The sequence below is a fragment of the Desmodus rotundus genome, chromosome 10, assembly GCF_022682495.2.
Source record: "Desmodus rotundus isolate HL8 chromosome 10, HLdesRot8A.1, whole genome shotgun sequence".
Lineage (NCBI taxonomy): Eukaryota > Metazoa > Chordata > Mammalia > Chiroptera > Phyllostomidae > Desmodus > Desmodus rotundus.
Window position 1 is genome coordinate 96,730,706 of NC_071396.1, and position 17,391 is coordinate 96,748,096.

Genomic DNA, 17,391 nt, shown 5'->3' on the forward strand with positions numbered 1-17,391 from the left:
ATATATACTGGCCCTTCTGCCGCAGGGGTTTGAGGATTCAGATGCAACTAGGAAAGTTTGGAGACCAAAGTTTGGTTCTTCAAAATTTTATTAACAAAACCAGGGAAAAAGGAAGCAAAGGTGAGCAGACTGCTCCATTCCACCCGGGCACAGAGGATGGAGGTGGAGAAACAAGGCTAGACAAAGACAGGAGGAAATTTTAAGACCATCTGGTAAAGGCAGATGGGCCGTCAAATGGTGGATGGGCACAATGAGAAACTGAGGGGCCATCGGAGAAAGACAAATGGAGGAATGCAGGGTGTGAGGATGTCTGAGCCAATGAGGCTCAACGGTCAGCACTGGAGCGCAGGTCGGTAGTGAGCGGGTCATGCTGGATGGTTTGGTGCAGCATCAGGGCCAGTAATCCTGCCCGGTTTGTCATGGCTGTGCGGACATTGCGTTCCTGCTCAAACAGCTCATCCAGCTTATACCACTGCCAGGGGAGCAGAAGGAGCCATGACACAAAGCTCTGGACGACCCGCCTCACCCTGGCCGTACCCAGCGTTGAAACCTACCACGCGCACACGCTCCAAGTCCACTTCGGCTCGCCGCAGCTTCTCCCAGCAGTAATGGCGGTTGCACTGGCGCTTGGGCAGGCGGCAGAATTCACCTGTGAGCTCAAAAACATCACGCACAAGGGGGCACCCGCATACCTCATCGGCTGGCACCTGCAAGGATTGAGGACATGGACATTAATGGGGTGCGGTGAGGAAGGAGGATAAGAACGGGGAGGGGCCCCTGGCCAGTGTGGATCAGTTGATGGGAGCGCCGTCCAGTAAACCAAAGGGTTGTGGGTTGGATTCTTGGTCAGGGGACATGCCTAGGTTGCAAGTTTGGTCTCCGGTTAGCATGGATGGGTACAAGAGTCAACTGACTGATGTTTCTCTTTCACAGAAACATCATATCCCCGTGGGCTGTGGGGATATGACCTGCTGCGGGCAGCCCAGTGATCTACATTCACCGCCTCATTTTGAGACAGTGGTATACAGTCAGCACTCACGCAGTGTGGCTGTACCCATCTTTCTTTTCCTCTCTCTCCCCTTCCCTCCCACTCTCCAAGAAAAAAAGAAAAAGAATGAGGAATTAGGAAGGGAAGAGGGCAGGAATGGAGACTTCAGGGGACAGTGGAGAGGAACATAAAAGGGCAGGAGTAGAGGCTAAAGAGGCAGGGAAAGGAGGAGGAATAGGAGGTGATAAGACAGGAAAAAGGAGATAAATAAAGGGTGATGAGGCAGGGAACATGGGAGTTATGAAAGTGGTCAGGTAGGAACAGGAAAGGAAGGAGGGGAAGGGAAAGGAAGAGATGAATGTGGGGCAGTGAGGAAGGGAGGAGGACAGAACGTGGGGAATTGAGGGGAAACCTTACTTTGGGGTCCCGCGAGTGCTCCGGACACAACACCTGGAGCCGCTTACAGTATGTCTTGCTCTGAGGATTGTAGACATCACAGAAGAGACGTGTGGCCCTGGGGTTTGAAGTAGAGAGGGTAGTGAAGGGAGAAATGGAAGGGGGCCCATCACGATATCCTGCCCCAACATTCTACTTCTGACCCTAGCCTTAACCTCCCTGTTCTAGCTTCGCATTACCCACACTCACCCTTCAATGCGTGTGGGGTACATGGACCCAAAAGACGTCTGGCTCTCATACTGGAAGGATGAGCACAAAGGGAGGGAACTGTGGATGTGTGCTGCATGCCCTCCCAAGACAGCACCCAGACAGCACATCTGTTCCCCAAGGACCCAATGATGTTGCCACACCATCTGCCCTCTCAGGCTGACACCCTGACCTTGGCATAGCAGCGCTCCATGTGGCGCAAGGCAACACGTGGGTTGATGGGGTGCCCACAAGAGACGCAGAAGATCTGCAGGTCCGTGTCGTCACTGTCACCTTCATTGCTCTGCATGGGATGGAAAGAATGAGGCCAGGCAGAATCAGCTACCAGGTCCCAAGTTGCCATGCCCATGCTTGCTCACCTCCTCATCCTCTCGCACAGCCTGTTGCTTGGCGCGTGCAATGATGGCCTCAAGTTCATGGAATCTGCGCTCCATTTCCTGAAGGCGGGTGCGGGCACTTTGCTGCTCACGGCGAATGCGTTCCAGGAGTTTCTTACCATGCTCCTCAGCAATGCAGGGGCTCTGCTGCCACTGCTGGATGCGCTGGGGGAGGATCTCGTAGATGCGGCTACAGGAAGCAGTGGTTTGAGTGCAGGTGGAAAGGTGGCAGGCAACAAGATGATTAAGTGGGGTAAGCCAAAAATGGCAGAATGGATGGGTGACGACATGGTAAAAGGTAAGAAAACAGGTGACTGAATGGTACATGAATTGGCAGATGAGTAACTGAGTGGCAGGCAGATAGGTGGACAGATAGGTGGGTGCTTGTTTAACTGAATGGTGGACAGGTAACTGACAGACATACAAGGGATCTTGTCAAGCCCTATCCTGTACTCGCTGACTCCCTTGAACCCTCAAAGAATGACTCACTTGGCTGCCAGCTTCATGCCACAGTCATCTGAGCAATACTTGGAGCCGGGCTGTGCAGGGCGCACACAACCAGGCCCCAGGCACTGTGGTAGGGATGCAGGATCCTTGACATCGGCTCGCTCCGGGTGTTTCCATTTGTCCTTGTGCTTCTGCTTCTGTCGATGCCGTTTGTATCTCTCCTCCTTCTATGGGACATGGCAGGTCACACAGGGTGGAGTGGAAGTCAGCCCCAGACCCCTGCCTCCCCCTGCATCCCCCCCTTTCTGGCTCCTGCCCCACCCAGCCCTGCCCTCTCACACCCATTTCACCCTCTTCAACACCTTCTTCTCAGACTTCTTCTCCCGACGCTTCACGTGCTTCACTTTCACTGCCCTCTTTCGCAGCGCAGGGTCCAGGAATGGGGACTCCTCCGTGTCGCTCATCCAGGGCTGCAAGGGCGGCATACACTGACCCACCTGCCCCACTCATGGCTACCCCACCACCTACTCAGTTCCCAAATTAGCCTTCCATACCCTCTGCCTCCTCTCTTTTCATTATGGATACTCTGCTTCTGTAACCTCCACCCTTCCACCATGGGATGCTCTGCCTGCTCACCAGGCCGTGGTCATCAAAGGCTGCTGCACAGAAGTCCTGATACAGGTCAGGGTCCAGTGGTAGATCCTCATCTGAGAGTGGCTCAGGTGTGGCCGTAGCCTCAGGTGGATCCTTGACTACTGATGATGCCACTGTCCCCTCGTCCTCACGAGTGCGTCCCAGCTTCTGTGATGGCTGTGGCTGCTGCTGGGTGGGCAGTGGCCGGCGAGGCCTTGGCAGGGACTCTGAGGGCGTCACTGGCGAGAGCTGCAGGGCAGACTCTCAGGACTGGCCCTGAACAACCTGCCCGCATGCTCCGCCCCACCTGGAAGGCTGGACTCACCGAGGATGGGAAGTACTTATACGATTCCTGTGCAGGCAGGAGGAAGGCCCAGGTCAGCCCCAAATAGATGGAGGGTGCCCAGCACACCAATTTACCCTACCTTGCCTCCTCGGGCACATCTGCACCCCGCAACTCTGATAGCCAGACATGCTTGGCCCTGCCCTACCTGCCCTGACATACCTGTCTACCTAGAAACACAGAGCTATACCCTGCCAACCTGAGGTTGGGGGGCTCCCCTGCTAGCCCAGCACTCCTGGTCACACCCCATTCGTCTGGACAGGCCAGGCTCCTTTCCACCTACCTATATGCAATTAGGCACCACCCCACCTGGCCCACCAACCCTATCCTCAGTCAGCTCTTCTTGAACACACTGGCACCCCAATTTGACCCTGCCCTGCTCTGCCCATGCTCACCCGGGCCCGTAGCTGGCACTGACGCAGCCGGCACTTTTGCCGGATCTTGTTGGGACCCCCAAACTTTTTCATGTCCCGGCAAAAGTCACAATGGCCACAGTCCTCAGTGCGCCGGCAGGCCTCACACTCACCGCACATGCGGGCTGACCGTTTGATCTGCTGCTGCTGCTGGTGATGCTGAGGGAAGGTGCCCGGAACACAAATCAAGAACCCAAGTAGGGCCCGAGACGGGATCACCTTAAGTATCCCAGCCACCACAGCCACTCACCTGGCTGGGTGTGGCCACCAAGGGCTGTGGAGAGGATTTGTGGGGCGAAGCAGAGCCCCGAGCAAGCATGGCCCCAACCCCTGTCCCTGACCCCGCCCGGCGCTGCAGGTCTGGATCCGGGGTAGGCCTCTTGCGCCCTCCACCCTCATCCCGGGGCTCACTGCCGTCTCGCTCATTGCTGTCCCGTTCCCGTGATTTCTTGTGCCGATAGCGGATCTCCAGCTTGGGGTCTTTCTCTGTGGGGCAGAGGGTGGGCCAGGGTGGGTTGGCACTGGGTGACTTGGATGGTCCCAGAACTCTTTCTTCCTCTTCTCTCCTTTTCTGTCCCACCCAATTGCTCTAGTCCCCCTACTCTAGAGCAGAGCCTGCCCCCTGCAGTGGGACCCTCTATTATGGCTCACCACAGAGCAGTCACTCCACTCACAGACATATTGGGTTGGCCAAAAAGTCCACTGAGGGATTTTTGTAAAATAAAAGACACATTTTTCATTTTCGCCAGTAACTTCATTGATTAGGATATTTTGATTATGTTGGCTATCTCCCACGTGGTATAACGTTCATTGTTCTCAATTAAGTCTCGACTTGATCACTATCAACTGAAACTGGTTTACCTGACTACAGAGCATCATCCACTGAGAAACCTCTAGCACAAAACTTCACAAACCATTTTTGACGTGTTCAATCAGTCACAGCACCTTCTCCACATGCAGCACAAATCTTTTTTCATGTGTTTCAGTTGCGTTTTTACCTTTCTTGAAATAATAAAGCTCCCTGGCTGGTGTGGCTCAGGATTGAGTGTCATCCTGTGGACCAAAAGGTCGCTGGTGTGATTCCCAGTCAGGGCACAGGCCTGGGCTGTGGGCCAGGCCCCCAGGTGGGGGCACGAGAGATGCAACTGGTCAATGTTTCTCTCCCTCTCTCTTCCTCTTTTCCCCTCTCTGAAAATGAATAAATAAAATCTAAAAAGAAAAAAATAATAATAAAGCATAGTATGCCAAAAATGTTGCATATTTTCTTCCATCTTCAATGTTAAAATGGCTACACAAAATTTACCAATTTTGATGTTTTATTTACTTATTTATTTATTTTTAGAGAGGGGAAGGGAGAAAGGGAGAGAAACATCAATGTGTGGTTGTCTCTCCTGCGCCCCCTACTGGGGACCTGGGCTGCGACCCGGCCATGTGCCCTGACTGGGAATCAAACCCGAGCTACTTTCGGTTCACAGGCTGGTGCTCAATCCACTGAGTCCCACCAGCCAGTTTTTTAAAAAATGCATGCTGACTTGATTGCTGCCACAATACAATCTAACAAAATTGTTTCAAATGAAGTTAAAGACAATTAAGCGCTGCTAGAGCTCTCTTACCCCCAGAAAAGCAAACCAACTTTTTGGCCAACCGAATATCTGTACCGCCACGCCCGTGACCCAGCCTCCCACCACGGCTCCTCCCCCTCCCTCTAAGCCCCACCTGCCTGCCCTGTCCATTCCACCCCTCACCTCGGCACTCCCGACAGTACCACTCCCGGATGGCCTTGGCCATCTTCTCAGTGATCCGGATGCAGTCCCCATGGAACCACTCATTGCAGTTGTCACACCCGCTGCAGAGGATGGGGCGAGTGGTGGAGATGTGAGCGGCCGACCCACCGGCCTCACCCAACCTTGACACACGTCAGCCCCGCCCAGCTTTCCCCGGCTCACATCATGAAGCAATTGATGTCTGGTTTGCGGCAGATGCAGTAGATGGGCGCGTTCTCCCCATTCTCCGACTTGCTGTCCTCCCCGGCATCTGGAGGCTCTGGGTCTGAACCATCCCCCTCCTGTGGGGTACCCCACATTATGGCTCCTTAGAGAACCCCCACCATGGCTCGCCACAGACCCCAACACCCTGCCAAGAGACTTCCCGCCATGGCTCCTCATAAATCTCCCCGCTCCGCTCCCCCACAGACGCCCCCTCATCGCTCACCCCTGACACCCCATTACTCTGCCCTAGACCTCCCATACTTCCCCACGGACACCCCACCACTCTATCCACACACTCAAGAAGGCTCTTACAAACACCTGCCGCTCACCCCATCCTGCCCGTATCGTGGCTCCTCATCGACCCCCATCACAGGTTCTCACGAACACGACCTAATTCATCCACAGACTTCCCATCACAGTTCCCAGCAGATCCTCCGTGATTATTCCCCTACACCCCGCCGCCCTCATGGTTTCCCCACGGACCCCTCGATCCAAAGTCGCCACGGCACCCTGCGGGCTACCCAGTACGGCTCCTCGCACACCCTTCTCTCTCTGCCCAAAGAATCCCTCATCCGGACGCCCAAGGAACTACCATCAGTGATCCCACCAAACTTCTATGACGGACTCCCACAAAGGCTCATCACAGACCTCCCAGATGGTTCACACATCAGGGAAAAAATCGGACCATTACATCCCCATTATTCTGCCCACAGAGCCCAATTAAGGCTCCCCACAGGACCTCACAATTTTGCTCACAGACTCCCGTTAGGGTTTAACCCAGACCCCCATGCGTCTGCAGATGAACCCCACCATAACCAACTGCCCTAACCTCTACCGCCCACGCTGTCCTTGGACCCGGTACTCACCATCTCTCAACTCCTGGCGTACCCCTTCGCGACCCCCGCCAGCGACCTGTGAACCTGCACTGATCACTCCACAGCGTCCGCGGCGGTTGCAAAAGTGCCCACTACTACTTCCGCTTCTCGTCGCGCCTCCCGGGCACCGTACCCATATTACGCAGGTTCAGTGCGTCAACTCCGCGACGACCAGGTGGTCGCCCCGATAAAGCCCCAGCGGTCTCTCAGGCGCCGCCATCTTGGTTACTGGGGCCGTACGGCGCCCGAGTCCGTACGTTCGCAGGAAACATGGCCGCGCCTACAGCTGCTTTCATGAGGGAGCCGCCACCTTGTCGGTTGAGTCCGTAGGGTGACCGCTTGTACGGACTCGACGTTAAAGGCAATATGGCCGCACCCACTGCACGACTTCGATACAGACGCCATCATATTGGAATCTGATTCCGTAAGATGGCCGAGTTCCTCTGCACTTGGCAGCGTCCAGTTTGCCGTTTCCACGAGGGCGACGCTGTGTTGGAAGTCGATTCCAGACGCCAGTAGCTTGTGCTGCGGAGTTCACAGGGAAGGCGGCCGCTTCTGAAACACTACCAAGATCAACTCTTTCCCCATCACTTTTCCCTTTCGCACGTATTAGTAGTGTTCTGGCAGAAAGTCTTGCCCTGTGAAGCAAACCAGCCGCACTGTGTGTCTCCGACATCACTTCCCGCCACTCTTTCCCGTTTTCATTCTTTGCCGTTCCTCAGCCAGGCCTGGCACGGTTCAGCCCCTGGGCCTATTCAAGAGCGCGCTCATCCCGTAGGGTTAGTCCAGAGCAACCGTGGGACGCCATAAACAGTGGTGGCCTGACCATTGCTGGTGAGGAGTGGCTGGACCAAAGTAGATTTGAAATCTGCTTGGACAGCCGGCTTCACCGAGTCCTCCCCTGGCGGCGGCGGCACCGCCACTGCCGCCACTGCCGCCGCCGCCGCCGCCGCGGGAGTGTAGATTTGCCTGGTTCCTGGTGATGTCCACCTTGGCTCTCATTTCATACATATCCAACAATCTCTCCAATATAAAAGTTAATTTATTGTTATTTTTAATTTAAATTATGTACAGTAAGAAAATCTGTACGGGTCAGGGTTACATGGCCCCGCAGGGCAACGCTCTAACCTGGGCCACCATGGAGGTTAAATGAGATACAGCATGTCCGCGTTATTTTATATGCAACGCTCGTTTCCCCACTCCTCATTCTCACCCCCAACCCCCCCAAGCCCCCCAAATAAGTAGCTGTGGGAGTGGTGGTCGTAGTCAATGTCCACATTCAGAGGCAGGACTTTATTTTGGGTTGAGGAGATGGGTTTGGGGGAAACGGGATTTTTCAACCTTGACTGACAGTTTTTCTGGACTTCTTGGCTCTGGTCATAGTAGCAACTTATTTACCACTGAGAATTCTGCGGCCCCATTTTTCCTAAACATTTTTTCTCGTGGTCCCCTCCACACTGTCACGGACACCAAGACACAGGGTTACAACATAGGTTCTTTGACTTTCTCCTCTTTAAAAAAAAAAGGTCTTTAGCCCTGGCTGGTGTGGCTCAATGGACTGAGCGTCCGCCTGCAAAACAAAAGTTTGCTGGTTCCACTCCTGGTCCAGGCACAAGCCTGGGTTTCCTGGCAGGTCCCCAGTTGGGGGCCCAGGAGTGGTAACCCATCAATGTTTCTCTCTCCCATTGCTGTCCTCTCCCTCTCTTTCTCCCACCCTCTCCTCTCTTTAAAAAGAAATTAGATCTTCAAAAAGAAATTTTTTAAAATAGTCTTTTTAATCTTTTCAAAAAATGCATTCTCTCATTGTTTTTTTTCATCTCTATTTCATTAATTCCCACTTTAATCTTTATTATGACTTCCTTCTGTTTGGGGTTTAATTTGCTTTTATTTATTTTATTTATTTTTTAAGATTTTATTTATTTTTTTAGAAAGGGAGAAAGAGAAGGACAGAATCACTGATGTATGGAAGAAACATTGATCTTTGCCTTAAGCAGACCCTGTCCACTGCTGTCGTGCATCTGTGCTAACACACCTCTGAAATAAGCTGAACCGCTCTCAAGAGAGAGCACGGTCTTGTTAAATATTCTGTAATTCAGTCCTGCTCTCTCCCACCTTCACGTAATCTTACATCACCTTCTTAATTTCAAACGCATAAAAGAAACTTCAAAATTGCCATTCACCAAAGCATTTGAGGTCTTGCTTTCTGGCAATTGTCATCAGTTTGGCACAAATAAACTCATAAAAGTTCTCTACAGGTTTCGATGTTTCTTACGCTGACATTTACTTGGTGTAGTCCGCAGGATTCTGAAGCAGCCCGCCCAGGACTGCCCTGTAGCCCTGGACCTGGTGCAGGGATAGCAAAAGGCTCCCTGAGTCCCACTGACTCCCCACTTTTTCATTGGGTGAATTTGGTGAGTTTTCACTTGAAATCCTGAGCCCCCTTGCTTTAGGTAGTGGATCCTGACTTTATTTGAGCTGCTGTTCTTAGAAAATCCTTGAAGTGGGTAAGCGTTGAGATAACGCAGGACAAGGAGAAGAAAAATGAGTGGCAGCTTTTAATTGCAGCTTTTTAACCAGATCACACCAACTGAGAGCCTGAACAAAATCTTTGCTGGTTAAATGAGAGATGCCACGTTGGTATCTGCTTCGTTTTACAGCAAGCTCCCGCGAGACTGAACTCTCTTTCGCTCCCAAACAGCCAATGTGGTGCCGGTAGTTGTTTCAGATCCCTGGCACCAGAGTGGCAGAGAGAGGAGCCACCAGGCAGCCAGTGTGGTAAAGCAGGGGGTCCCATAGAAGCCTGTGGGAGCACCAGGAAGAAGGGCAGTGTGCTCTGGAGTGGGCACACCCTGAGAGAGGGACCACAGAGAAGGGCCTGTGCTTTGGGAAGCCGCCGCGGTTCCTACAATGTCTGGTAAGCTCTCTCTGGACTGTGCGCCAGATTCTTTGGTGGCTAAGAATCTTTCTTTCTCTGTTAATGACATTAGTCATAATAACAGTTATACTTGTTTTTTGGGATTTCTGTATAGTCCAACTGTATATGATTGCTGAAAATACATAGAAGAACTGGTAATACTCTTTTGTATGGCTTATATAAATGTTCTACTAGAGGCAACATACAGAAAAACGAGTCAGAAAAACTCAGATCATGATAGTTCCCACTTACTTCCTTAAGAGCACAAAGGCCTGCTCCTCTGGTTTTGTGGTAGACTTCTCTTACTGCTGAGTGCCACACAATCCCTAGAAACCAACCTCTGGTTTCTAGACCAACCTCTGGTCCAGCCCCTCAGTTGGTTGGTTTCCATCCCTCATAAAGCTGGTCTGTAAATATCACATTGAATCCTATAGTTTGCTGATGTAGAGGAAATGGCGTCTGTTTCCACCTCCAGGGCAGCAATTCCGCCACAAGGAGGGTAGCAAATAGCATGGCAACGCCCGTCACCAGGAGCGGCAGTCTCAGGATGTAGACCCACTCTGTAGTTTGTAGGTGTTGGAGTCACCAGGAGTCACCAAGAAACACATGACGCAGGAGGCCCTGGCTGGAATAATGCGTCACCTACACAGAGAAGGGACAAAGCAAGATGAGCTTCAATCATGGGCACCGGTCAACATGTTTGTGTGGGATATATTTCTTGTGTCAGACTCAACACGTACTTCTTTGTTCTGCTTAAAGCACGTGCGTCATGTGGCACCTGACCGACTCCACTACCATATCCCACCAAGAATGAAATCCTTCACCTGCAGCACAAGAGGGACGCAATGGCCCATCATGCACGTAAGGATAGACGTGTATTTCATTTTGTTGAGTATATAACTAAGAGTGGAATTGCTGGCTCATATGGTATCCCCATGTGTAACTGTTTTCCAGAGTGACTGCCATTTACATGCCCACCAACAGTGTGTGAGGGTTCTCATTTTTCCACATCCTCACCAACATTTATCATCTGTCTTTTGTATTACAGCCATGCTAGAGGGTGTGAAGCGGTATCTCATTGTGGTTTTGATTTGCATTTCCTGGATTAGTAATGATGTTACACATCTTCCCAGGTGCTTATCAGTCATTTTTATATCTTCTTTCCAATGAGATCCTTTGGCCTTTTTTTTTTTTATGTGTTATTTGTTCTTATTATTTACCTGTAATATTTCTTTTTTTTAATTATTTTTTTAAAGATTTAGAGAGAGGGGAAGGGAGAAAGAGAGGGAGAGAAACATCAACGTGTGAGAAAAACATCAATTTGTTACCTCTTGCACACCCCTACCTGGGAACCTGGCTAGCAACCCAGGCAAGTGCCCTGACGAGGAATTGAACCAGTGACCTTTAGGTTCACAGGCCGGTGCTCAACCCACTGAGCCACACCAACCAGGGATGTAATATTTCTAAAAATATTCTGGATATATGTCCCTTATCAGATATATGATTTGCAAATATTTTCTCCCATTCTGTAGATCATCTCTTCACTCTTGATGTTGTTCTTTGACACATAAAAGTTTTTAATTTTGATGATGTCTAGTTCATGTTTTTTCTTTTATCACCTGTGCTTTTAGTGTCATATCTAAGAAACCGTTGCCAGATCCAAGGTCCCAAAGATTCACATCTATGTATTCTTCTAAGAGTTTTATAGCTTAAGCTCTTACATTTAGGCCTTCGGTTCATTCTGAGTTCAAACATCTATTCTGAGTTTTCTACATGGTGTGAAGTAGGGGTCCAACTTCATTTCTATGCATCTAAGTATCCGGCTGTCCCAGCACTGTTCGCTGACTATGAGTAGTTATAGCACCCTTGTCAAAAGTCAACTGTCAGTAGATAGGAGGGCTCATTGTGGGATGTTCAGCCCCATTGCATTGATTTACGCGTCTGCCCCATGCCGGCACTACAGATCTGTGTCTTGATCACTGTGGCTTTGTAGGAAGTTTTGAAATCAGGAAGTGTGAATCCTCCAACTTTTGCTCTTTCTTATTTTTAAGATTCTATTTATTTCTTTTAGACAGAGGGGAAGGGAGGGAGAGAGAGAGAGAAACATCAATGTGTGGTTGCCTCTCGCATGCCCCCTACTGGGGACCTGGCCCACGACCCAGGCGTGTGCCCTGACTGGGAATCTCCCAGTAACCCTTCACAGGTTCACAGGTTGGCACTCAATCCGCTGACCCACACCAGCCCAGGCTGTTGTTCTTTCGAAATATTGTTTTGGCTACTCTCAGTTCCTTAAATTTCCATACATATTTTATGATGAGCTTGTTTAATTTTGCAAGGAAGTCAGCTGCGACTTGGTTAGTTGTGTTGAATCCATAGAGCAATTTGGGGGAGCACTGCCATGGTAGCAACATGAAGACTTCCCATCCACAGACACGGGCTGTCACCCTTTCCTCTTAACACGAGCCCTCACTGCAGGTCTTAGGCTGGGCCTACAAATGGGGACAGCTGGCCAAATTTCCAGGGTCTAGGGCGCAGGTCATTAACGCCCTTCTTTCCGCTTTCTCCTCCCACTTCCCTCGGACCCCTCACCTGTTGTCTTTGCTAAGAAAGTAGGTGAAGCCGTTCACCAATTCCTGACCCACAAAGCCAGGAAGTTGTCTAAACATTTTCGGGGCCTCTGGTACCCCCAGCTGCCGTTACATAGGCCATATCCCACAAATCTCAGCGACCAGCGAAACTGCTTCAAGGGGCGGCGTTCTGGTTGCCATGGGCTACCCACTGGGGGGTGGGAAGGAGGGGGTTGGCAGTGTGTGTCCAGTAGGAAGTTGGCATCATCATAGTGGGGACCGATTATGCCAACACTAGCTAAGTATACTTCCCCTTGGCGCTGAGAAACTGAAACTGAGATCCTCTCCTGCGTCCAGGCCGCCCTTGCTGGATATTTTCCAGGTTCTGTCTGGAAGGCAAGCCAGTACGTTTTTCCTTTTTGAAACGGCAAGGTCTAAATACAGCCACAAAGTATACAGCCAACTGAATCTTATAGTAGGTAGGACGTTCTGGTTAGATCTCATCTGGTTCCAAGGGTGCACAGTGGGGCTTTCTTAGCACGTCTGAAGATTAGTCTTATTTTGCTGTTTACTGCAGCAGCTTCAATAAGGGCGGGCGGGCAGGAATGCCCCTCTCGGACCAGACAGGACAGGGCGGGAGTCACAGTGGCCGCCATGGGGCCCCTACCCCGCAATTGGGTACCCCAGCAACCTCACCCCGCCTCCCACTGGGTGCCTTCGGCTGTGGTTGGTGCTTCCACCACGGCATCGTGGGGGAAGGGGGAGGAGCCCCAACCAGAAACCCTGGGCACTCCAAGAGCTCGGTGTCTCACGTGGGACCCCCTCAAAAGTCGGGTCCGGCTTGTGGGTTTGGACACAAGCCCCATGGAGATGTGTCCAACCTCTGAACCCGCTTCTCGGAGGATGGGTTTCCCTCACAGGAGTCCTGCCACCCCGGGCGGTCAGCGTGCACCCGGAGCAGGAGGGGCCTGCACACAGCCACAGGAGACTGGCTGTCCACAAGCCAGGCCCTGTGCAGGGAGAGCCCTGCAGGCGCTGCCCGCAGCCAGGGCGGCTCTCAGAGAAGGCCCGGTGGGGGCCGCGCACCCTCCCGGGCTGTATCTGCAGCAGCCACCAGCTGCCCTTCGCCCTGGCCGCAAAACCCGTGTCAGCGTATGGAGAGCTGAGCTAAGCTACTCCATGCTCCTGCTGCCTCCGCATCCATGTCGTTTGGCCAGGTGGTTTGCAGGGCGCTTAAAACTGATACTCGCTCCTCATGCAAGGGCATGCCCAAGATGACAGCCACAGAGTGACAAATGTAAATTCTGCATACTTCACCACCAGGCTTATAACCAGGTCTTCCCTGCCTCTCCACGCCTCTATGCCTTATGCACCTCTTAGGGAAGACCCCGTTGGGGCGTAGGAAACCCTAGTCTTTTGGTTTGAATAGACCAATCCAGCCCTAGCCAGGTAACCCCAAAGAACTCTACCCAGGATCCCTAATAAAGGCAAGTAGCCTAAGTCCAGCCTTCCTCTGCACTCTGCCTGGACCTCCCTGTGTGGCCCCTGGAGGAACTCAGGGCACTTCCCCCAGGCCCTGTGAGTCATCAACTTCCCTAACCTAGTTTTTCTTGTGGTCTATTGTTGAAGGGGGTTAGGAGGGGGGATCACCTTGCAGCGCCCTGTGCTCCACCTGACAGATGTTATTTTAACAAAGTCAGAAGATAGTGTTACAAAGAACAGAGAATGGGACCAGTCTTACCCTCTCAAGGACTCAACCCTCTGCCCCCCAGGTGGGGAGAGGCGTACCACCCAGCTGGGCCAGCTGGCTCAAGGCCAGGGTCAGGTGGAAGGAGAAGTGTCTCTAGATGGGAACAAGGCTGACCTCACAGAAGCCACGAAGGGCACCGTGGGCTTCAGAGGGCGGTGACACAACCCGGGAACAGGAGGCTGAGAAAACCCGCCTCACTGGCAGGCTGGGGTCTGTGGCCCGTCAGGGGTAGGTGTTGCCTGGCTCTTATATAAAGGATTTTTGGAGAAATCATTTGCAATACCACAAAGAAGCACGGCAAATATAAGGGTTACTACTTTCATTTGAATAAATGTTTTTCCTTTGATCTAACAAAAATCCCTGATTTTTTTTCTACCATTGTAGTATTTCAAGATTCCTTACCACTCTACCTTAAGAAGGTCACTGATTTTAATGTCAGCACTGTACAAGCGGCTGCCTCTGTCCCAGGAAGAATCTTTGGGCCAGACCCTTCTTCTTCCGCTGTTTAGAACCCCTTGGTCGAACATGTTAATAATTGTACTGTTTATCAGAGTGAGCAACACAAGAAGTGCCAAGTTAAAGCTTGTGTGGATTGTGTCAAGCAACCCAAACAAGGATTCCAGACATGAAGAGCTTTGCCCAATTGCTGAGGGAAACAGCCACTTACATGCATATTACTGATCACATTCTGAGATCCAACAGGCACTTTGCTGATTGGCTTTAGATATGTCCCTCAGTCTGGCAATGGGGACATTGTAGGTAGTTCTTGGTGGGAAGACAGTTGGAACTAGATCTTTTCTACTAGCCTTGGGGAGGGGTAAAGGGCCCCCGTAATCTGTTCTGTACTTCATAAACCGGATTTTAAAAACTTGGTGTTTGTCTTTCTTGTGATTATATCCTTTAGGCTCACCCTTCCTTAGTTACTTCTAAAAATGGCAGCTTCCTCATCTGCGTAGTGACCGCCCCCCCTCAAGTTGCTGCATTTGGACCTGCGTCTTGGTCCCGGAAAAGTCCCAGGTTCTCCTTTGCTGACCACTTTGCAAGATGGCAGACGGATCCCTCCTAACTGGACCACTATTCACACTTCATTTTACTAGCTCTTCCTCGGTCCTCCCTGCACATCAGCATATGAGCTGAACTCACACCGAAAGTAACACTGAAAGTCCTTGGTGCGCCTCCAAACTGCTGCTGTGCATTCACAGAGATGGGAGCTCTTTCCTGTGGTCAGAACTGAATGGGTTTTTAGTTCATTTATTACAGTTTGAACACAATGAAATTTACCCCTTTCATGGCAGAGTTCCACAAATTTTAACAAACTTTCAGTTGTGTACCAACCATCACAATGAAGACATCCCCCCACATCCCCTTATCTTATTGTATGCAACCTCCTGGGATTTAAAACAGGATGCTTTACGTAGGCCTCTCTTACCTGGATGAATGCTTTTGAAATTTACCCAAGTTAGTGCATGTATCAACAGTTCCTTCCTCTTAACTGTGGTAGTGTTCTTTGTATGGATGTACCATATGTTAACTATCTATCTATTTTAATGCTTTAAATCCTCACCCAAGGATACATTTATTGATTTTTTAGAAAGAGAGGGAGTGAAGGAGAGAGAGAAGTACCGATCAGTTGCCTCGGTTGCCTCCTGTGGGCCCCTGACCAGAGATTGAACCCACAACCTTTTGGTGTATGGGATGACGCTCCCCCAACTGAGCCGCTGGTCAGGGCTTTATCTATCTATTTAAAGGCATTTAGGTTGTTTTTGATTTGGGGTGGTTATGAACAAAACTACTATAAATAATTTTAAATTATTTCATTTTTCTTGAGTAAATGCCTAAGTGGGATTGCGGTGATATGGTAAGAGTATGTTTAACTTCTTTAAACTCCCACACTTTTCCAAAGTGTCTGTTTCATGGGCAGTGTATTTTATTTCATTGCATTTTTTAAAAGATTTTATTTATTTATTTTTAGAGAGAGGGGAGGGGAGAGAGAAAGAGAGGGAGAGAAATATTGATCGGCCAAGCTCCAACCAGCACCAAACCCGCAACCCAGGCATGTTCCCTAACCAGAATCGAACTGGTGACCTCTCGGTTTGCGGGAAAATGCCCAACCAACTAAGCCACACCGGTCATGGCTATCTCATTGTGTTTGCTTTTCTTTCTTTTTTTTTTTTTAAAGAAACAACTTTATTGAAAGATAATTCATGTCATAGTATTCAGCCACTTACAGTGTACAATCCAGGACGAGGAGTTGAGGAGGGAGGAGTGTGAACCCCTGTGCGGGAGCAGCGCTGTAATACCCTGGGGTGTGAAGCTGTAGCTTCCCGGCTGGCGAGCAGGCTCATGCTCCCCAGATTCTTCAGCTCAATGTCTAGTTCCCTTTGGTCACCTTTTCTAGCTAAATACTGATGGTAACACTTCTAAGCTTAAAAATTAAGACAACTCAGGAGCTCAAGCTGGTGCTTGGAACAGGCATTAGTGCTACGGCTGCCCCTCAGATTCCAGGCCTGACATCCTGGAAAAGGTTGAGACCGTACAGGATGCTGCCATTGATACTGATCTTCCAGATGATGCAGAGAGCAAAAAATGTCAGGAATGTCTCCGTGAAGACAAGAATCTTGTTCCTGTTGTCCATGACGTTGTTCAGAGACTCTCCTTGTCCTAGTACAAGGAGAGTCACATTTTTCAAAAACTGTTTATATGAAGTATTGTTAAAGTCAAAGATGGAAGATTCTGGAAAACAGGTACTTCGTTCACTTCTCCACCTGATGAAAAATGGAGCCCCAGTAGTGACTACAAATTTTGACAATCTCCTGAAACTGTATGCAGCAGGCCAGAAAAAACAACTTGAATCCCTTGAACTTAACAATAAAGAAGGTCCTAGAGTGGGCTCAGGAGAAGCAGGAGCTGCGCGTGTCAAAGGTTGATAAGGTGACAACGCCCATGCCAGTGACACCGTCCTTCACCCAGCCGCACGAGTATCAGAATGCCCTCAGGAACACTGAAGTTACGAGAGAGATGCAGAAACTCTGAAGAGAAGTCATTTCTTCCCCGCCGGTGTGGCTGAACTGTGGACGAGGCCGTCTAGCGTAAGTCTGACTTAGAACACTGCGCACTGCTCCAGAGAGGAGTAGATGAGTTCACGAGCAAACACGCTGGACGAGGTGATGAAGGTCATCTCCTACGGAAACGCATATGCGGATCTCCCGGAATACTTCAAGTGACTGACCTGTGAGCCCTCCACGAGGGCAGATCAGCACGGATGGCGGGAGAAGCTCAGCTAAGTGGCTCATCTGCAGCACACAGTGAAATAATACAATAGTAAAATAAATGAACTGGGTCCATGAGGAAGAATTCAGCAACCTGCAGTTCCTTTCCTCATTTATTCACATTACATTTTCAATTGCTGTTTCCCTGAGGAAATGTTTAGAGA

At 50.5% G+C, this 17,391-nt stretch overlaps 1 protein-coding gene and 1 pseudogene across 2 annotated transcripts; one reads left to right on the top strand and one right to left on the bottom strand.

Moving 5' to 3' along the window:
• Positions 1-56: 56 nt before the first annotated feature.
• CXXC1 (CXXC finger protein 1) lies at positions 57-6,968 on the bottom strand. Of its 2 annotated transcripts, none has more exons than XM_024580570.4 (15): positions 6,719-6,968; positions 5,811-5,929; positions 5,610-5,710; positions 4,115-4,350; positions 3,847-4,023; positions 3,434-3,460; positions 3,112-3,357; positions 2,838-2,945; positions 2,518-2,699; positions 2,011-2,218; positions 1,824-1,934; positions 1,634-1,683; positions 1,406-1,502; positions 555-707; positions 57-472 (listed from the first exon to the last, which is right to left on the bottom strand). In XM_024580570.4, the coding sequence occupies exons 1-15, from the start codon at positions 6,719-6,721 to the stop codon at positions 326-328; spliced, it is 1,965 nt and encodes a 654-aa protein (XP_024436338.1). In that variant the 5' UTR covers positions 6,722-6,968; the 3' UTR covers positions 57-325. The 2 variants fall into 2 exon arrangements, with proteins under 2 accessions (XP_024436338.1, XP_024436337.1); XM_024580569.4 differs by having other exon boundaries at positions 2,518-2,702.
• A 9,398-nt stretch (positions 6,969-16,366) lies between these two features.
• On the top strand, positions 16,367-17,391 carry LOC112322869 (protein FAM118B-like; annotated as a pseudogene).

Coding starts and splice junctions, on each gene's coding strand:
- CXXC1 (XM_024580569.4), bottom strand. Junction 2,946..3,111: donor CCTTTGATGACCACGGCCTG/GTGAGCAGGCAG, acceptor CCGCCCTTGCAG/CCCTGGATGAGCGACACGGA. Junction 2,703..2,837: donor AGAAGAAGTCTGAGAAGAAG/GTGTTGAAGAGG, acceptor CATGTCCCATAG/AAGGAGGAGAGATACAAACG.